The 22,963-nt window shown below is 31.9% G+C and overlaps 1 protein-coding gene across 1 annotated transcript; it reads left to right on the top strand.

Moving 5' to 3' along the window:
- The first annotated feature begins 327 nt into the window (after nt 1-327).
- Nucleotides 328-1,768, top strand: LOC140834262 (uncharacterized). Its single transcript, XM_073199018.1, has one exon. It carries the CDS (start codon nt 582-584, stop codon nt 1,521-1,523), a length of 942 nt encoding a protein of 313 aa, XP_073055119.1. The 5' UTR covers nt 328-581; the 3' UTR covers nt 1,524-1,768.
- Nucleotides 1,769-22,963: the final 21,195 nt, after the last annotated feature.

Here is a 22,963-nt window from a genome sequence, read left to right as displayed (position 1 = left end):
CCACTCAAATTATATATAAAAAAACCATTTTAAAGAAGAATAGGTATATTCAACTTACGAGTTGTTCGTCTCAAATTTAGCTTTGAAAATTCAAATGATATTGAAATCAATTCAATTCATTTGCACGGTTGAATATTCAACTTTAAATACACATTTAATATTGCTTACATTTGGCCATCTAATCTGAACATGGACAGAAAATGTTGGTCAGTGGATTTTTCAGAAGATTGAGAGTTAAGAATTACTTAGCCACAAAGCAGCGACGACTTCTCGTTTTTGGAATGGACCGAAAAATAATTAGATAAAAACAGGTATTTCCCACGTTTGCAATCTTTATCCCGGTAATCCAATCGCTTCCCAATGCATTAGAAATAAGTATCCCTGAAGCCTTTTTCCACTATATATTGCACCACATCTCGCCTCTCCTAAATTCTCCTCCTCCAATTACCCATTCAATCTTCTCTCTATCATAATTATCAACCACATACAGTAGTAATTCGAATCACATATTCCAGCTGGATTGTAGCTGTACACTGCAAAGGGGAAAAAATCTTGAAGTAGAAAAAGCTAATCTGATTGAAATGGAGATCCCAGAGATTCATATGATCAGCAATTTTGAAGCTGGAGTGAATTGCCTGCAGAACCCATCTTTGATTTCTCGTTTCTTTGCACTTCCTGCTGGGATTGGAAATGGTTTTGGAGTGTACAGTTTCTGGAAATGGGGTGCTTTGATTTTTGCCATATTGGCAACTTTTAGCGGTGTAATCGGGAGGATTAAGCTTATTTTCATTCGGTTGCATACTTTCGTACCTTCTAGTAATCAAGTCCAGCAGATTGTGATTAGTGAGGATGACGATATATCCTTGGCATCATCTTCTGAGGATGAGCGAGATGATGAGGAGGAAGAAAAAACCAGGCCCACGACGACGTTTTCAGGTCAACGGCGCGTTGATGAAGACTTCTTTGTTAAGGATTCACGCCGGTTGAGGAACCGAAGGCGGCGGATCGGCGGCGGCGACGGATTCGATTGGTCCGATTTCACTTCCGGTAAGAACGTTGTGAAGCTTTGGGACAGTCTGAGCTCAAGCTTAAATTTTGGGCTGGATTTCGACGATTTCGAGTCCGATGACGTGGTTTCTAGATGGGATTTCGATCAGCGTCGGGATTCAAACGGATTCCCCGGCCGGGTTTCTAATAGCCCGTCAGTTTTTTTAACGGCGGAGCGGAATGGGAAGGGAGACGGCGTCATCCTGCGAGGTTACGATACGAGAGTGCGAAGTCGTAGTCCGGAGTTATACGCCGAATGGCGGTCATCTCCGGCGGCGAAAAGTGCCGCCTCTACCGCCGTCATCGGTGGCAAGATATACGTCAGAGACGACGTCAGCGGAGTGTTAACGGTGGGAGACGTGAGAAACGTGAGGATGCCGTTGGAGAACAGCGGAGATTCTGACGGCGAAACTTGGTGGGACGCTGACGCCGGTATTATCGATGACGAATATGTGGTGGTTGACAAGTCAAATTAAACCATTTTTCCAAGCAATTTTCATTGCTTACACTAAAATTACAAATAATTAATTTGGTCGAAATCAAAATGTATGTATTATGAAATTAAAATCCCATTCGGGTATGCTTTCATTTGGAGATGTGTAAATTCCATGATTTGGTGGGATTCAAAGCAAATCCCAAGAAATTTGAGTAGTGTTCTCTGTAAATAGAAGTTTCAATAACATTTTTTTAATATATATATATATATATATTATGCTCTGCATACTTGCGTCTCTGTCCTGATGAACTATTAATTAAACCATAATATTCACATAACAAACGATATAGCTTGAGCAACTTGGAATACATATATACATTTGTATATTTTCGGCCAAATGCATGGAAGTTCAATTTTTTTAAAATTAATTAAAAAGTTTGAATTTAAATTAAAAAATAATATAAAACCATTGAAATGATTAATTGATGGGACATGGTTACTTTTGTCGAATCGGTCAAAAATAATGTGTAACCCGTGTAAAAACAAAAGACGGTGATTTTTAAAGAAAACCCCAGCCAAAATTTATCGATCATAATCGACTGAAATCGTGCAATGTCATAAACAATGGCCAAAATCAATATCGGGTACAACATTAGAGTGCTAATTGCAACATCTATTCTCGTGAAAATTGTAAAAGACATAAAAACTGATTAAAAATATTAATAAATTACTTTTTTTTGGTAAAAGACATAAAAACTGATTAAAAATATGAATAAATTAATTTTTTTTAAAAAAATTAAACACATTATATCTCTATATTATAAAATTCAAGCACATTTTTTTACTCTATTTGATAAAGGATTTTATGTATGATTTTTAAAAACAGGAGGTTTAACATGTTAATTTTATATAAAGTGCTTTTTTTTCATAGAGAATGTTGCAGTAATATATGTATGATTAAATAGTAGTCATTTATTGTTATATATGTTTTATTCATATAGTAAATGGGATAATATGTTATATGCTTTTATATATATATAAAAAATCAAACATAGAAAATACTTATTTAAATAATTTTTGTTCTTATTTTATTTTTTTGGATAGTTTTTGTATTTTTTGTTTTAAATTTTTATATTCGCTTTTATGTTAAGCTTTTAATACTTTTTTTTTAAAAAAAAGACTCGTGAGATTTTCTGGTTTTGTGGGTCCATTTTTTGGGCAAATAAAGTTAATAATATTTATAAGAATTTATTCGACCATATATAGAGTCTAAATTGAAATAGGGAAAATAAATTTTTTTTTTTTTTCTGACTTGTCCAATTTGGGTTTTGTTGGTTCATTAAGCTTTCAAATTTTAGTTTCGACCACTAATTTTTTACTTTTGACTATTTTCGTTCAATTATTTACGTGATATCAAAAAATTCCAACAATTTATAATTTATATGTCTGCCTTTTTCTTTGTTACGTAATTATTGGAATACAGGTGGGACTGTAATTATAATTAGAGAGACTATGGGAACATCTAGAAACCGTATTAAAGCCAGCAGGTTATGAACTTCATCACGAGATTCACAAGGTATCGTTACTTAATAATCGATGTCATCCATATTTCGGTTTGTTCCGACCCTAATCATTCAACAATTTTGACACGTGTCAACTCTTCATTACATATATCAACTCCTCGATAGTTTGAAACAGTACTCATATGAGAATAATCTACGTATGTCATAGGGGTTTTTTGAATATTTATTAATTGGAGTTAATGAGAAAATTATAGCGACGGGAGAAAACTGAAACATTGAAATATGAGACCACTTTACAACTATGCTTAATTATTTTATACAAGAAAAAATAAATTTAGAGTTTCGTTTATTTTGTTCAGATTATTTTCAATAATCTATGTCTCGAAAATATTTTGTGATGTAAGTTAATCTATTTTAAATTTTAGTCAAGCGATTTGTCAGAATTTGATTTTTATATTGTAACTTCGATTTATTTTGGTTTTTGATCCTTTTTTTTTTCACGAAACAACCTAATCCATCAAATATAATTTATTTCACATTGATTCTCTCCTACGTGACACATGTAGCGAGAATAAAACTGATTTACTCACATTAAATTTATCCGATTAAACACGAAAGGAAAAAAATAAAGCAAAAAAACCTCTATACTTAAAAATGAAATTAAAAAATTTTCTCTGTCTTTATTTTTGTTTATGTATATTTTATTGTGTATAATATAAGTTTTATTCATTTTAAATGACGCACTTAGGAGATCATTGTAGGATCGAATACTTACCGCTTTACCAAAAGGTATAGCTAGTGGTAATGGTGTAAGTCAAATCTTTTAAACCGCACATCAGCTCAAGTATCACAGTTCGATTGTTCTACCAAGCAGAGACAATTATTGCACCCAACAATCTCTCCCCCAATAATTGCATTCTTTGCAATCAATGATAATCGAACATGTGACCTTGGCTCTAATGCCAATTGTAGGAACGAGCGTTTGCTGCTTTACCAAAAGCTATAGCCAGTGGTAATGGTACAACTCAAATCTTTCAAACCGCACAGCAACTCAAGCACCACGGTTCGATCACTCTACCAAGTCGGGACAATTATTGTACCCAACAATCAATGTCAAATAAACAATATTTCATGGATTTAGTGGTTTTTGGTATTAAAAAAAAAAAAAGAACAAAACTAAAAAAATTCTAAGTTACCAGATGAAAACCAAATATCGACAAGTTACATAACTAAAACTCAAAAAATGTTAAACTATTGGACTAAAAATTGTAATTTTTTCTTATATATCATATACAATATATTTTAAACTATTTTTGATAATATCTATTCTTGTTTGATATTTTTTTTGTTGAGTTAACTACTCGCCCTGTTCAATTATCTGAACTATGCCCTGGACATTTGATACAAGCGATAAGATGAGAAAGGCTAAGTTGGATACATCATCATCACTATAATAATATCCGATTAAATATCACAAATGACCAATAATTAAAGAATATAAAATTAGAAGAATCACAGGAAAAATGACAAATTAAATCAACCTCTTAATTACTTTTATAATTGTCGCGTACGAAACATGCATTAATAAAAGCAAATGAAAGCGAATGATGCGATTACTTTCACGTTTGCTCCACCAAAACTAGTAAGAAATATAAATTAAATTTGGAAAAACAAACGAGGTTTACATTAGCCGGTAACAGGATTGCTTTTGGATAAAGAAGTATTAATAAGAAAAGATTTGAAATGACTTCGCGTTGGGATGAATTTGAAATCCACCACGATGCTTCAAAAAATAACTATTTGAGATTTAAAATATTTGTCGAGTGAATTTGTCAAAACAAACCAATTGATTTGTTATTATAAATTTAGAATCTCTGACTTCAAACTCATCAATTCAAATGTAACTTGATTAAGGCAAAAACTTGTGTGAGACAGTCTCACGGGTCGTATTTGTGAGACAGATCTCTTATTTGGGTTATTCATGAAAAGTATTACTTTTTATGCTAAGATTATTACTTTTTATTGTGAATATGGGCAGGGTTGACCCGTTTCACAGATTAAGATCCGTGAGACGATCTCACATGAGACCTATTCCTTGATTGAATTAATATAATTTTTAAAGAACTAATTTTTTATTTATAATATTTTATATAAATTTGGTTTCACTGTTTTTGTTTTTGTAGAATACCATATCTGTCAAGTTAGGTTTGGATGAATGCATTTTATTTCAAATCCATGATCTAAATTTTTTAAAAAACTTTGTTTAGATGGACAAAAAGTAAATTCATACCAAATCTGTAGTGACCCGTTCCAGAATCACCTACTAATCAGAACTTAAGCATGCAAAATTAACATTTAAAACTGAATCAGGTAATACAGCGGAAAAACAGTAATACAACCCAATTGAATCTGTAAGTACAAAATACTTAAACGACCAGATCGAACTAAATACCAAGAATGAATACCAATAACTACAAGTCAACCTCTGCCAGCTCCCTGTCCACTCCCTCCTGGACCGTCCAACCTGAGACCTGCCCCATCGAATAGGGTGTCCAAAACAGAGATAAACCGAGGACGTGAGCATAAAACGCTCAGCACCGAAAGCATGAGTATACAAGACTATGACATGCATGTATGCAAAATGTACTGGATACCAGGATCTGGGTATAACGAAATACTGCTCAGGTAAATGACGTCAAGGTATGTAGCACTCTGCGCCGTCGCACCAGGAGGTGGCTCCCATACCAAAATAAACCTGTGGATATACCGGTGACCTGACAACCGTCGGCCAACGGGGTCCAACCATCCACAACAAACGAGGGCTGAGCACCCTCTCAACAGGCTATCTCAAAGATAATCAGGCTCAACATGATTATGCAAATGCCGCATAATAAACCATGCATCATATAACAGATAATAATGCAACATATAAACATGCAACACATAGCAAAGTATACTCAATCCTGCTATCTCGGATAGTACTTTCGTACCTCAAACCAGTAGATCCTAGCAATCAGCCCTAGAATCAAGCAGTCAGCCCACTGATGCCGCTAGCTCCCAACTAGAGCACAACTCCGCTACAAAACCAGTAGCTCCCCGCTAGTGCCTAAACCTCGGGAAAAGACTAGAAACCCATCAGAAACGACTAAAACGCTCTGGAACACTCGGAATTGGCGAGTAACAAATGAAGCCTCGCGCCTCTATTTATAGACAATGATCGGTAGATCCGATCCACTTCGGACGATCCGATCCGGCACACTTCGGACGATCCGAACCCTGATCGGACGATCCGAATCCTGCATGTCTTCCACGTGTCCAGCCACCTGTCTTCGGACGATCCGAACCCTGATCGGACGATCCGAACCTTGCATGTCTTCCACGTGTCCAGCCACCTGTCTTCGGACGATCCGAACCCTGATCGGACGATCCGAACCCTGATCGGACGATCCGAGCCCTGTTCGGTCCTTCCGATCCCACCGAAATAATATTTAATCCAATAATTAACTCAAATTAGGCATCGGGATACTACAAAATCTATTCTACATCAGCTTTAATATTTCCAATCGAAAATTGAGATGAATTTAAAATACACGTAAGAAATATGTCAATTTAAATATTTTTTTCAAATTCTGCTTCAAATTAAAATCATTCTTCCATATGAAATCATTTTTATCCAAATGCAACCGGAGTTCATTTCAGATCAATTTTGTTAACTTTGTTAGAGTAGTTTGAACTTTGAAAGTAGGTTATTTCAAGTTCAAAATACAAAAATTAACCGATTTCCATGACCAATTTTCAATTTTGACCATGTATAACCAAAGCTCAAAATATATCATGTCCATTTTTAAAATTTTACAATGTATAAAATTGTGTTCCCTAGTAGTTTTAAAATGATACATATAAATATAAGAAAAATACAAAAAATTGAAATGCAAATTATCTTATTTTCTATTTTGATATTTTAAATCATCGAAATTCAGTTTCATTACGATAAATTTGTTTGATTTTTTCCTTTTGCTTTTGTTTCTATTTTGTGATTACCACCTTCTCATTTTAGGGGCGTATTCAATGTAAAATGATTATTAACTTTTAATGACTTTTGTAGATTTTAAAAGTCTAAATGTATTCAATTAAGATTTTTTTATACTCTATAGAAGTCTAGTGATATTCAAAATAAACTTTCGTAGAGTTTTAAAAAGTCAAGTGGTATTCAACATCGACTTTTTCAAACTCTATAAAAGTCTAGAGGTATTCAAATTTTCAATAGATTTTTAATAACTTCATGAAATTCATTAATATACAAACATTAAAGCCTAAAGTACAAATATAAATTGTCAAAAATTGTATTAGATTCAACCCAAAGATTTGGATAGATTTTTATAACTTCTAACTCGTACAGAAGCTATTTATTTCTCCCCCTGTCGTTTCGCATCACATCTCTTTTTATCTTCTCTAATCTCATATATCTCTATCACTCTCTCAAATTTTCAAAATGTGTCTCTATATATATTTTCATATTTCCTTTCAAATTTTTTCGTTTTTTGGTTGATTGTTCATTTAATAATTTTTTATTTTAATATCATAGGAAATTTTGAAATTTAGAATTGATTTTGTGATTTTTAATTTATGATTTATACAAATTAATGTAATATTAAATAATAATAAAATATGTCTCAGAAAAATGCTGATTAATTCTTAATAATTGAATAACCTCGTAACAACTATGATTTTTTAATTTTTTTTAGCAGTTTCAATTAATATGTAAGCTGTGATATTTTTACACAATATTGTATCCACACAATGATAAATAATATTTTTTTCACATGTATATTATCAATTTAAACACAATATTACAGATTAATCATTTGATTTATTTTATAATAAATTCAAATAATTATTAGGTCAAATAAATTAATAAAAAATAATATGTTATAATTAAGTACAAAATTTATAAAAGCATATAAAAAAATTTCACAAAATTCACAAAAGTCTATAAAAATCTTGCAAAAAAATCTACATGAATTCACATAAATTTGTTTATAAATCTGTGAGATTCTGTAAAAGTCAATAAAAATCTTGCAAAAAAATCTACATGAATCCACATAAATTTGTTTATAAATTTGTGAGATTCTGTAAAAGTCAATAAAAAAATCTATCAAATCCATAAAAGAAAATCATTTGAAAGTCATCAAAACTCTGGATTGAATACACCCCACTAAGAATTCAAGACAATGAATTTAATTTTTTTTATAAGACAAATATTGCCATTATCTTAAATTAAATAAAACAATATTGTGCATGTTCTTTAGTAAATGATGTATTTGTTAAGAATGGAACTTGGACCTAACTCAACCCCAAAAGCTAGCTCAAGGGTGGAGGATTGTCCAAGCCCATATATACAACTTCCAGGTTAGTTATCCAACCAATGTGGGATAATTAATTAACACACCCCTCTCACGCCCAGGAATGAATATCTGGAGCATGGAGTTTACAAATGACCCAATTATGGGCAGAACGGGTGGCCTAATTATAGGCAGACCAACACATAACGGTGGAACCTGAGCTCTGATACTATGTTAAGAATGCAACTTGAACCTAACTCAACTCCAAAAGCTAGCTCAAAAGAGGAGGATTGTCCAAGCCCATATATACAACTTTCAGGTTATTTATCCAACTGACGTGGGATAATTGACAACATTTGCAAAGTAATGACATTGAAAATTTGTCACTTTGATCAATTTGAAACACAATTTTTTAACATAAAAATTACATAAAAGCAACAAAATTTATCATGATCAGCATAGTCTAGAGATACCAAAACGTCGATGGCTAAAGAATAAATCAATCTGTTTACAAAAATTAAATCCACTAAATACCCCTGCGTATTCGATCTCTAGATATAGATCCATTCCACTCCCGAATCCTTTCATGAAATCCATGGACGTCGAAGGTGAAACCGAATTTATAACCACCTAAAGTCTAAGTTTGAAAGAGATGATTCGCTCTCGACGAACATAGAAATGATTCGTTCGAATTCAAAGTACACACTGGAATATGATCACCACCGTGCAACGTATTGACATCATGCCATTTATACATCGTAGAGCCCTCCACGGAAGTTGCACTATCTTTTTCACACGAAAACAAATCATCCTCCATCCTTTTGAGCTTGGGTTGTACACAGTTCAGATCACCCGAGGCTGAGAAACCGGTGAGTTTCTGCACCAACGACCTGAAATCAATAGCCTTCGCATGGATGATCTTAGGTGAAGGCGTGTAGATGATCACAGGTTGTCTTTTCGTCTGGCTTTTCACGGCAAGAATGCTGCCTGAATCGAAGGGCTTGTGGATCGAATGTGAATCTTTGTTGACTTTCAAAGGTGATGGACGTAAACCGTTGTTCATCACAGTCACAGGTCCTTTAGTTGCCTGATCATTTTCTTTAACTTTCATAGGGCTCATTATCTGGTTTTCGAGGAGGTTCAAAACAAAAAAAAAATTTAAGAAGATGAAAAAAAATCAAATGAACTGCTGCCTATATATAAAGGGTTTAATTCCTTTTTATATATATATATATATATTGCAGCTAAATAAATTGCCGCCCGAGAGAGGCGGTAGAATTAACAAATGTTTCTGGAAACCACCTGGAGTCCGCTAAACCCTCGTCTGCAAACACTTCACCACCATTTCAACAGTATATATATATATATATATATATATATATATATATATATATATAGACACACACATACACGGTATAAACACCTAATTTTACATAAAATATTTAATATATAAATATATATACACACACACGGTATAACACCCACTACAACAAAAACGGCTTTCCGCAGCGCGCATATAAGCTTTCCGCAGCGCGCATTGCACGCTGCAAAGTTCCAAGCCGTTAAAAGTTCAGGATTATCCGCGGCGTGCATTGCACGCTGTTGATACTATTATCAACGGCGTGCATATGTACGCTGTTAATACAACTTTCCGCAACGTGCATGTGTAAGCCATTAATAGTCATAAAAAAACAAAATTCTAGCGACGGTTTTCGATAAACCCGTCGCAAATCAGCGACAGTTCCGAAATTAAACACCGTCGCTACTATAGCGACGGTCTTAAAATAATGTGACGGTTAAAACTTTCGCGACGGTTCCAAAAGCCGTCGCTAAATTTTGCGTAAATTTAAAAAAAAATTACTTTTATAATTTATTATATTTTAATAAAAAATTCAATTAAAAAATTAACCAAAAATTCAAATAAAAACAAATATCTAAGTCGAAATTAAAGTCATATAACATGAGAAAAATTTTAAGTGTTAAGTGATGTGGAAGACAATAGAACGGAGATCGGGTTTAAATAGATAATTTGCGCTTTGTTGCGACGGTTTGTATGTAAATAGTCGCCGATTTGTGTCTATTAGCGACGGTTATCTATAAACCGTCGCCGATTTACATCGGCGACGGTTGTAATTAGCCGTCGCTAAATGTGGCCTTGAAGCAATTCATTTTCCACTGCATCGGCGACGGTTTGCGATAACCGTCGCTAAACGTGCAATTTTTCCACAGCATCGGCGACGGTTTTAGATAACCGTCGCTAAATGTGGCCTTAAATCGAAATTCGAACTCATTTTTGGCAGCGTGCTAATAATATGCACGCCGTAAATAATACTATTAACGTCGTGCGATTAATGTACACCATTAATGTCTGAATACGATTTATTTTTAACAGCACACATAAACTTGCACGTCGTTAATAATATTATTAACGGCGTGCGTTTATTGTGTGCTGTCGTTTATATAATTTATTAACAGCACACAAAAAAGCATGCTGCAAATATCACTATCCGCAGCGTGCGTTTAATGCACGCCGTCCATAGTAATAACCGCAGCGTGCTTTTAATGCACGCTGTTAATAGTATCAAGTTACTATCCGCAGCGGGCTTTATATGCACGTCGCCGATAGTACTATCCGCAGCGTTCGTTTAATGCACGCCGTTGATAGTATCAAGTGCAACACTATTAACGGCGCACAGATGGGTGCACGCCGTGAAAAATAGTATTCGCAGCGTGCTTTTAATACACGCTGTTGATGACGTGCTGCGGAAAGTCGTTTTTCTTGTAGTGACCTAAGATTACATAAAATATTTGTTCATACTTTGGGCTATAAAATAATGTAGGTGCACAAGATGCGTATCTCAAAGTAAAATTTATGATGTATCAGTACTAAAAAATGATTATTTACTGTAATTGATTTTCTACATGTGAAAATCTCGTCTCAAACTTGAGATCTTGATGATAAACAAGCTAGTTAAATGTCATCGGCGTTAAAATATAATCTTGATTGTTTGCTTTTATCAATTCTATATTACCTGTTTTTGTTTTTTGAGGATAATACTTTAAACTACAAAAAAATAATTTAAGAGAACAATAAATCTAGGTATTATATGTTTTTTCCCATGAAAAAATGTGGTACACTGTGTCTGCTTGTGTAATATCTTGGCATTTTGAAATTTAAATTAAACGAGAGAAAAACATTTAATTTATTGATAAAATATATTATAGTTGGGAAAAAACAAGATTAAAGTAATAGTAAAAGTAAATAAAAAGAAAGACCTTGGGAAAATGGAGTTCATGCATGATGAAAACCCGAATGTTTTAACAAGAGATCTACGAGTAAATTTCTATTACATCGTAAATAGTAAGAGATAAATTAATTTAGAATCCATTTCAATTGTTCAATTATTTTGTATAAATAAAAATAAGCATGAAACTCTATTTGTCATTTAACCCTATCTAAAGAGAAGAATAAATCTATCAGTAAGAGAAGTTTCAAATGGTAATAATTGAACTTAAAAAGAAAATAGGAAAAATGGATAATTTACGAAAGACAAAAACTTGCGTGAAACGGTCTCACAAGTTGTATTTTATGAGATTGATCTCTTATTTTGGTCATCCGTTAAAAATTATTACTTTTTATGCTAAGAGTATTATTTTTTATTGTGAATATCGGTAGAGTTGACTCGTCTCACAGATAAAGATTCGTGAGACCGTCTCACAAAAGATCTACTCTTTATAAAAATCCGAATAAAATTACACTTGCCTTTCTTTGAATATTTAGTTTCTATTTTTTATGGTTACTAAAGCTTTAAGACAATCTCTCTAATTAATTCTGTCAGATGAATCATTTATTTGGTTCGACCTATGAAAAATATTATATATTATGTAAAAAATATTATTTTTTTACTTTAAATATAAACTAAGCCGATCCGTCAAATCAACCTTATAATTAATTATTTTTTGGAACAAGAATCAAATTTATGTTTCACGATTTTGACCATTCAATTTAGCCTTCATAAGCACCGATAAGATTGGAAGAGTTTATACTGAAAGAAGATGTATGAATCCCCTCCACATATAAATGATTTTCTTTTTTCGATAATACATATAAATGATTTTGAACTCCCTAATCTATGGTAGAAATGAATTCTGTAGAATATTCTATAATTTTCGTTATAACATAGAATTTTCCAGAGAATATTTTTGCGAATGATAGATATTGGTAAAATTGTATTTTTAGTCCTATATGATTGTTGCTATGCGATTTTGATCGTCTACATGGTTCAATTTCATTTTTAGTCTGGTATTTTTCCGTTTTTGGCAATTTTAGTTTTTTTAATCAGAGATGATGATATGCCACTTATAAATTGGCGTCATGTAGCTAGGATTCGCATGGGCGCCACGTATATATCACATCAGTGTCATATTGTAAAAATCACTAAAGTTGAAAATAAACAAAGATATTGGATCAAAACTGAAATTGATAGTATCGAAGACCAGAATCGTATAAAAACAAATATATTCGACTAATATTATAGTTTTTGGTTGTGTTTGGGTTGATTGATTTGTTTTGAAATGATAATGAAACCTAAAGAAGCTGGTTTTGAATAGAAACAAACTTTCCTACCAACTTCCTATTTAAAATTTGTACTTGCTTCGTAAAAAAATGTACTTGTCGCGCTTTCACATGGCTCAAAATCTAAATTTTTATTGTCTCACCAAATCAATATTTAGGATTTAACTATGTTAATGCACGAACTATTTGTCGTTAAAAATTCAAACTGAAAGAGGTTCGTCATATCTAAAAAGCATTTTTAAAATTAACATGTTGTTTACCACAAGCAAGAAAGTTGAATTTTCCTTGCAATTGAACAACGTAAATAGGTTTTACAATTGACTATAATAAATCATTAAATATTGCAACAGCATTCATTTTTGAATCCGCCCCTAATTTGGATTAATTGGAATATTGACCGGTAAATAAATAAGAAACTAAAAAATATTTAGTCTAATTAAGTAGTTGAATTTATCACTCACACACTACCTGTGAGACCCGGGGCCGAAGAGGACGGGAAGTGATCGGTGGTGCCATGAGGTTGCACGGACAATGAGCGCCTCTTGGCAGGCTTCTAGACGGAGGGAACATGGATGAACCGATCTTACACCAGAAAGAGAGGGATTTCGAAATTGTTCAGGTATGAGACTGTACAGTTGAAGAGGGCTTAAAAAATTTGATATGTACTATTCATATCAAGAAGGTACATCTTATTTTTGGTAGCTTATCACATAAGAACTCCAAAGTTAAGTGTGCTTGATTTGAGGCAATTCTGGGATGAGTGACCCCTGGGAAGTTTCCTAGGGTGCGTGTGAGTGAGGATATAAGTACGTTGGAAAGACTCATCTTGATACAGTGATGACAATCGTCGAATCTAGGACGTTACACCAACCCCTCGACCCGAACAAGCTAGAATTTCAGGAACCATGGAACCAAGACCATCTTTAAAAAGCGAAACTACTTTTTTGGTTTCGGTTGCAAAATCGAAACCGCGACTGTGTGAAATTAATATTAAATTTGAAAATTTTCTCATGTCATAGATATCTAAAATTATGTAAGACAAACCAATTTATCTTTACAATACCCATGATTTCATTCAACTAGTTCAATTATTTTGGCTCTCTAGGAAGATTTAGATTATTTGGTTCTTTATTAAAAAATTTACCAAAAATTTTACGAAACCGATCAAACAATTTAATAATTAACCAAAATGTGCTTTATTAATCAAATTCCTAGAAACGAAAATGCGCCTCTGAATATTATTCTGCCTGAAGATTAATAGCTTTTAATTAACAATATTATGCTTTGATTGAGTGTATCATTCATTTGAAAATATATTAGAAATAAATTTGCTAGCTTAATTAATTTTAAAAAATATAATCACTCTACATTTTAAAAAAAAAAAGAAGAAGAAGAAGAATAAGTGTCAATCACAATGAATTTTTTAGTGAAAAATTAATTTCTTCAATCATGGATGGACCGACCCGGTGGTGGTTTTTGAGTTGGAACTTTTGATGAATTGAGCAAGTTAAAAAGGCCCAGTTTTTTGGGCCTTTTTGAGACGATATTTGCTTCTATATATCTCGAAACAATTTTAAGAAGTAATAAAAAATGGCCTTTTTCTTGATCGGCTTTACATCCCAGTGCAATAAATAAATACTGATGAGATATTTTTCATCGAATATTTGTCCTTGATTTATTGTAAATAGTGTTTGGTGCATTTAATTTATAATAATTTGTGTCAACTAGGTTTGTTTGAGAAAAAATGTATGACAATTTGGAGTACCAAGTAGAACGGAGGATTTCATTCTCTGATTTTGAATCCATTATTAGCTTTGATACTCACGGGAAATTTAGGGTCTGATTCTTGCAAGTGTCACTATTCCAGACGCAGGTTTTGAAATTGCCCTGATCCTAAAATAATTAGTAAGACCGTTAGAAGAGGGTCAGGAGGGTGTCCCGGCGTAGCCCCTCTGACGCTCAAGTCAGAAACTGACGATATAAAATGGAGAGCAGCTAAGGCTGCTGCTGAAAAATAATATAGTGGATGAATCAACTGAACGCTCAAACCTGATATTTATAGGAAGGTACATGGACCCTTGACGGGCCTCCCACCTTAGTTGGAGATGGGGCAGGGGTCCCACATCCGGTTTGGGCATAACCCTAACGAGCTCATCTATGGGATATCAAGCTTGTTCTCGTATTTTGAACTTAATTCGTTTTTGGCTTCGAATTGAGAATTAGTTTTAAATTCTTTTTACATATCGAAGATTACTAACAATACTAAATTTAAATGGAAAAAACCCTCATCCAATCTCGCCACACAATCGCATCGGAGCGACGTCGATTCGAAACCAAATTTAGAAACATTTTCAACTTGGTTCAATATAAATAAAAAAAAAAAAGCAGCATAATTATGCTAGACATACCGTGCAACTAAATCAATAATTATTGGTCAAAGTTGAGAGGCTAACACATGGATGGATGGATGAACAAAAGGTATATAGTGAGTGCAATTGAAAAACCCAAAGAACATGTTTAGTCATTAAAAGAAGAGAATCCCAAGAACATTCCTCAGTCATTGTGCTAATTGCAAAGTATGGAACACATTATAAAATTAACTAGTTGGTACAAAGAAATGTAACATAAGACAAACATGGTGATATATTTTATGGTTGTTGGGACTGAGATTGAGGAATTTATATTATTACAAAGCTAAGCCTGAGGGTTTTTTTTATAGGATCATGCGCAAAAGAAGCCGCACGCGCACTGATTCTTCTGTCTCAACTCGGTATTTTTAAATTAAGCATCCTTTGGAATTAGCTAGCAAGGAATTTAACAATATATCCCAATGTTCATAGAACAAATCTCAGCATCGTTCATAGTGGATATTCTAAGTTTCTAAACTTGAAAATAAAAATTGGTAGCTTAGAGAATTTGTTGGGAAAAAAACTATCGAAATATGGTGCTCTGAACTTTTTACGGTGAAAATATATTTGAGTTATATAATTAGCACGAAATATAATTTTTTTTGATAAAGTGATTGGTGCTTAATCATATAAATTGACATCAGATTCAAGTTCATGTGTTCGGTTTTGATATTGCGTACAAATGGTTGGTTCTACTAACAATATATGATTACAATGTTGTTTTCTAAACATGATTTTTTGATATTTTTTTTAAAGATTAAGAATATATTATCTTTGAATTCAGTAGTTGAGAGTATTTTTGTTCTTTAGTTTTTAGGCAAATATTAAAATGAACTAGCAAACAGTTGTATTCCTTTGGATTTTTTCAAATCCATGATTCTTTTATCTTAAAATGCTCTAAAAAGCCATAAAGGTAGAACCAAACATAAAGCTAAACATACTTTCGCTCAAAAAAACAAAAACAAAGACAAAGAAAGAAAGTTGAGTTGGATCCAATTTTGTAATATTACCATTTTCTGAAAGTTAGAAGATATCCATTATATATTTTTTAATGCAATTTTTCGATCATTTCTAAATTACACCAATAATAATGGAGTACCCACTAATTTCTATTTAAATTAAATCAACCAATAATTATGTAACAAAAATATTTACAGCAAGGACAATAACTCCCATAGGAACAAATAGATAACACATTCCCACAAATTCTTTTTAACAAATCAAAAATTTGTGTGAGACTCTCTCAACGGATCATAATTTGTAAAACGTATATCTTATTTGGGTCATCATGAAAAAATATTATTTTTTATGCTAAGAGTGTTACTTTTTATTGTGAATATCTGTAGAGTTGACCCGTATCACAGATAAAAATTCGTAAGATCGTCTCACAAAAGATCTATTCTTTACCAAAATAGTTTAAATATATAAATAATTAAATCGAATAATTCTAAATGACTATTATCTTATAATAATAAAAAAAAAATACTCGGCGACAAGATGCTTCCAAGGCCACTCATTCCCTCTCTTCCCAATATTTTTGTCTATCACTCTTTTTGTAGCTTCTTGGGATCTATTTATTTCTCGTGGCTCATCATTTCTTGATTTATTGTTATTGTTTAAGACACCTAAACGTTAAACAGGCATGTCCAAGTTGAGCCAAACGATGTAAGGTTGGGTCATTCATACTTACCTATAATGTTTATAATCATTAGTTATTCTGCACATATGTGTTAGTGTGTGCAGCTCTTTTTATAATCACATGAAGATAAAAAAGAAATTTGACAAATTACATGAGGATTAAAGTGCTATTTGAATTGTTGAAATTTTTAAAAAAAAAACAAAAGTGTTTGTTAAATTTAAAAAACAAAAAACAAAATGTAATATTGGTATCACATAAGGACAAAACTGAAAGAAAAAGTTTGTGTCCATTTTTATCTCTATCAAACGTAACTTTTATATATAGTATAGATATCGTTGATCAAAGTGACTGTCTGATTGAATATTGTTATAATATATAAATATTAATATAATTTAATAAATAATATATTTAAAAATCTAAAAGATGTATATAAATAGACATTAAATATATATTTATAAAATTTTAAAAATTAAATAACTATTTACAATTTTAAAAAATATTAATTATAAGATATATATAACAAAATATTAAATTTAAGATTTTAAAAAATGAAAAAATAAGTTTTCAAAAATAAAATCGAAAAATGGTTCAATCGGTTCTTAACTAATTTTGACTGACTGTTAAAACAGGTTTTTGAGAGTGTTTCGAACCAGATCAGTGATCGGTCGAACCAAATAATTCGATACAGTTTTGAAAACACTGCTCATATACATGTACTCGAAGCAGTTTTTCTTCTTGGTAAAGACAGATTTTTAACTGTAAGAGTTATGTTGTTCGACAAATGTGAGTAAATAATAAAAATATCAGTATGAGATGTAAAATAGTGAATTTGTGTTTAATCAGAATTAAGTGTTGTGCCAGATGTTACAACATCTCGGACAACATACAGCGGAATATTATATTTTGTAACACAAATTTACTTTAAATAAATAGATGCATCTCGGACAACATGCAACGAATCGTTTAAAAAAACATATCACTAGTGATTAAGACTAAATCAATTTCCTCAACACGTTTAGAAAATAAAACTTTCTAAAAACAATCAACAATATTAAAACGTGAATAAGAAAGCAAAAGAAACGTGTGCCAAAAACTGGAGTCACAGAAACAATCTTCAACCAACTTCTTCACGGATGTTGTATGCAGATGTTTCCAACATTCGAGGCAACACGCGATCACCACTCTTCAAAACAGCACGATCCTTGATGACTTATTTATCTGATATTCACGACGTGCAAAGCGCTCACAATATACAACAACGAAAACTTTCTAGTGAAGAGTGAAAAACACACGATCAATAGATCGAAAAAAGCTCCTACGAAAATCTCTACTCCATGAAATACTCTTCCACGAAAAACACTCTCACCAAAACTCAAACAAAAATCTCCACAAAATCCCCTCCAAGTAAAAAACTCCTCCACTAAAACTTTCTGAATTTTTCTTCGTCTCTCTATGATTTTTAATCTCCATCTCTTTTATTTATAATTCACTTCATCTCACAAGGAAATCTACAAAATAAAGAAATCAAGAGTTAAACCAATAATATCATATTTCCAAGATCTTTATTATAAATATAATATCTAGAAAAGACAAACTCAATATTCCACACAATCTTATCAAGAATGAAATTAGATTTAATGAAGATATTATATCACAATAAAATCTTAACATAATTATCTAAAAAGTAAAACCATAATTAAATATTAAATATCATATCAATAAAAAAGAATATATCTAGAGAAATAAATTTAATATGAAAATTATATTTCTCTTCATTAACAATTATTGTAGAATTTATCTTGGCGAGAACATGAAATAATTAATCACTTAATTCCACTTTCATATATGATCAACATTGCATGTGTTGCCCGCATGGGCTTAGCTCAGTTGGTCAGCAGCAGTAAATCTTGGAGCAGTGACCAGGGATCGAGTCTCGCAAGCGGCAGTGTGGGAGTTAAATTCCCTCCAATGAGGGGGAGCTCTTTGTGCGCGGCGTAGCATAAGGTCTAGCTGCTGCTGGTTGGCTGAGTCACCATGATTTACCTCCTCTCACATTCTTGTCGAGCCGGGGGTGACAAGCGCCTAAGGTGAGCGATTTCATCTTTTGGAGCAACATTGCATGTATTCAAATAATAGTTTTGAGTACGTACGAAACAAATCTTCGTCCAAACAAATCTACATATTATCTAATTCTTCGTCCCCATTTTAACTCAATCTTATCTTTAGACCGTATAATTCGAAATAAAAAGGCATACTTTGTGGACGTTTAATCCCATTTGTTTGGTTTTGTAAGACCATGTTATTAAGTTATTAACTAAGCTACCAAGTTCTTCGATTAAAAATAAGTTGTTTATATCTATGAGGTGATGTCCGAGTTACTGGAATAGGTGAACGTTTGACCAATGGTCAGAACTACGACTCCTCCTATCAACACTTTCTCCGGTGATCTTGTGGCAGAGTTTGTCCAGTGCATTTTATCTTATTAACGTGACGTACAGACTACTGTATTATCTCGAAACGCATCGGAAGTTGCGATTTCAGGAAACTTAATGTGAAAAGGAAAAAAAATAGATTGCAAGGTGGTTGAGATATAAAAGAATGGATATTACAGAGTGCCCATCTCCATATCCCAATCCTGGATGAGCTGTATAAATGCACATAAGTTTTGAGTGCAAAACCTATGATTGGGACTTAAATTCATTTTCATTTCCTATACACGGTTCATTCAATAGGTGTGTACTTTATTATATAAAGTCCACATCAATAATTCCGAATTAGCCATTCTGAAACTTCTTATTTATTGTTATATAGAAAATGACCCCAAAATATTGAGATAAACCTGCATAAGTTTATATTGTTTGAATCACATTTTCCAGAAACGCAGCCATTGAATAAATTATGACCTTGATGTTGGCAATAAGGTTCTCACGATGAAGTTCTATGAGATTATCTAACAAGAGATCAACTGTACAAAAACTTTTGTGATACAATATTATGAGTCAATTTTGTGAGACATATTTCGTATTTGAGTGATCACCCATAAAAATTTATTACTTATTATTGTAAATATAGAGAAGATTAACTCTCGTCTGATCTTATCAAGTACTTATATTTTTTGAATGAGATAAGTATTTCCCAAAATCTGAAATACTTATTTTAATCAACTAATGTTTGTTTCCTTCAATTGATAATATAAACAATGAGGATAAATATTAAAAAAAGATAAGGTTTGGAGTACTCGAGTGGGATCCCGTTGGCTAGACCTTAAACAAATGTTCTTCGGTACATACATTTCCGCACCACTGACGGTTTACAAAACCTTATTATTATGAAAAAAAAATTAAATTGCATTGTTTTTTATGTTATCATTGATTCATAGTCTTAGAGCCCGTTTGATATAAGAAGCTACAATTAAAAAAGTGTTTTTTTTAAAAAAAAAAGTGCTTTTTTAATTTTTAACTTGTTTGGGTGGGCTTCTAGTGCTTAAAAAAACACTTATTTAAGTTGAAATTAGAGCTTTTTTAAAAGCCCTATTTTAGAGCTTTTTTCACTAGCTTTTTTCATAACCTAAAAAAAACATCCACACTAGTAGCCTCCTCTCAATATTTTCTCCATTCTTCTACAAGGTACAATTTTTTTTTTTCCGTCGAGGTTTTTGTTCGTTCATTTTTTGCTTTTTTTTTTCGCTGCAGAATCTACACTCACAGAACTGCACTAGCTGTTTAAGAATGTCATAGAAACCAAATTTCGATTGGCTCCAAAGTTCAGATAAAAAAATGAAGTATTTAATTATCATCATTCCAGGTTAAGGACAGTTATTGAAAGAACATTTGGAGTGTGCAAAGCACGATGGAAGGTATTACAAAATATGCCCACATTTTGTCTAGATACTCAATTTAAAATTATAGTGGCATGTTTTGCTTTACACAATTTCATAAGGCGATACGATGCGGCTGGAGATATTCTTGAACAACTCGAAAATATTGATGATTTACAAGAAATCGACCAAGATGGTGAAAATGTTTATGTCGAAGACAGAGGTACGAGATAGCAAGAGCCAAAACAAGAAAATATTACGGAAATGAAAGAATTGAGAGATGACATAAGAAATTCACTGCCAATACAAGATCGACATTGAACTATTAGTTTTTATTTAAATAAATTAAAGTAGAATGTAAACATTAACCATTGTTATTAACAATTGTTTTTATGGTTTTTAAGATTTCAATATTTTATTATTTTGGTATGGATTTAATTATTTATATTTATACATCACACTTGTTTAGAAATCCGTTATAATATATATATATATATATATATATATATATATATATATATATATATATATATAAATTAATGAGTTAAAAAAACACTTTAATGATATGTATCCAAACACATTTATTAATTTAAAAAGTGCTTTTTATCTATTCATCCAAACACAATATTAACACAACTTTTACTTAAAAAATCACTTTTTTAATCAAAAAACTTTTGGTACCAAACGGGCTCTTAGTTAAATAATTTTAATTTTAGTATTTTTGCACTCGATTGCTAACGTTACATTATACATGTCATCAAAATTTATTGTTACATGATCATTTTCAAGAGTTATGTCATCATTCCAACAAAAATCGAAAAATATGTAAATAAGTGGATGAAAACCTTAAATTGATCATCGATAATTTTTTTTTTTACAAAAAATACGTGCAAGAAATTTAATGTTTCCTTATTATTTAGTTATTTTAGCAATTCTTTATTGACAAAAACTTGTGTAAGACGGTCTCACGGGTCGTATTTGTGAGACAGATCTCTTATTTGAGTCACCCATGAAAAATTATTACTTTTTATGCTAAGTGTATTACTTTTTATTGTGGATATAGGTAAGATTGAGCCGTCTCATAGATCATAATTCGTGAGACGGTCTCACATGAGACTCACTATTCATTGTTGTGATTGTTCTAGTAACAACTCGTAATCATTTGATTTTGATATTCAGGTAATGTTTGCAATTATTTGAAAAAAGTGATTAATTTTTTTTTTATTTTTACAAATTGCAAACATTGTAAAACAAAAACCCATAATAATTTTTTTATAACATTTACAAACACTACCTGATATATTTCGCACAATTACAATTTAAAAGAGGAATTTTGTAACATCTGTGCGACTTAACTTCGTTTTTATTATCGAGAGTAGCTAATCAATTGTCAGCCATGAACCCAACAACAACAAAGTTATTTACATTTGGATTATTTAGTAAATAATAATGATTAATTATGTTAATCGAGTAATTAATTAATTAAAAGAGAGAGATTAATTGGCAGAAGCCAGAAGAGATATTAATTGGCAGAAGCCCGAAGGTATGTTCTTTTGTTAATGCGTATGTCTCTTGTGAGACGGTTTCACGAATCTTTATCTGTGAGACGAGTCAATCTCACCGATATTCATAATAAAAAGTAATATTATTAGCATAAAATGTAATAATTTTTCATAGATAACCCAAATAAGAGATCTGTATCACAAATACTATATGTGAAATCGTCTCACACAAATTTTACAATTGTCAATATAGTTTCCGCAGTTATTTTGACGTGACAACGAGGAGAATAGCACAAAAAGCATGAAATTAAGGCACCCTCAATATTTGCGCTGTAGTTAATATTACAGAGCCTCAGGACCACTTTTTTCTTCCATGCTCTGTTGTTTTACTCATAATTCACCGCATTCATTCTACCTAAGACACAATAGAATGTCTCCCGAGATACAGTTTCCCTTATCAAATTTTAGCATGAAATGTAAAAAAATAATTCATAGATGATTCAAATAAGATATTTGTATCACAAAATTCATATGTGAAATCGTCTCATTAGAATTTTTTTGCTAAAAAAATACACAAATCAGTTTAGAAACTCTAGAAAAATGGACTACCTCTGTAAGAATTTCCTGCTTTTTGACACCAATAGCTTCAGTTTTGTATTTTTGGAATAGAGAT

Source organism: Primulina eburnea, chromosome 6 (assembly GCF_022965805.1).
Source record: "Primulina eburnea isolate SZY01 chromosome 6, ASM2296580v1, whole genome shotgun sequence".
Lineage (NCBI taxonomy): Eukaryota > Viridiplantae > Streptophyta > Magnoliopsida > Lamiales > Gesneriaceae > Primulina > Primulina eburnea.
The sequence above is the reverse complement of the archived record's forward strand: the minus strand, read 5'-3'. Positions and strand labels throughout refer to the sequence as shown.

What these genes read in the sequence shown, in the direction of transcription:
- LOC140834262 (XM_073199018.1), top strand. Translation starts at nt 582, where the DNA reads ATGGAGATCCCAGAGATTCATATGATCAGCAATTTTGAAGCTGGAGTG.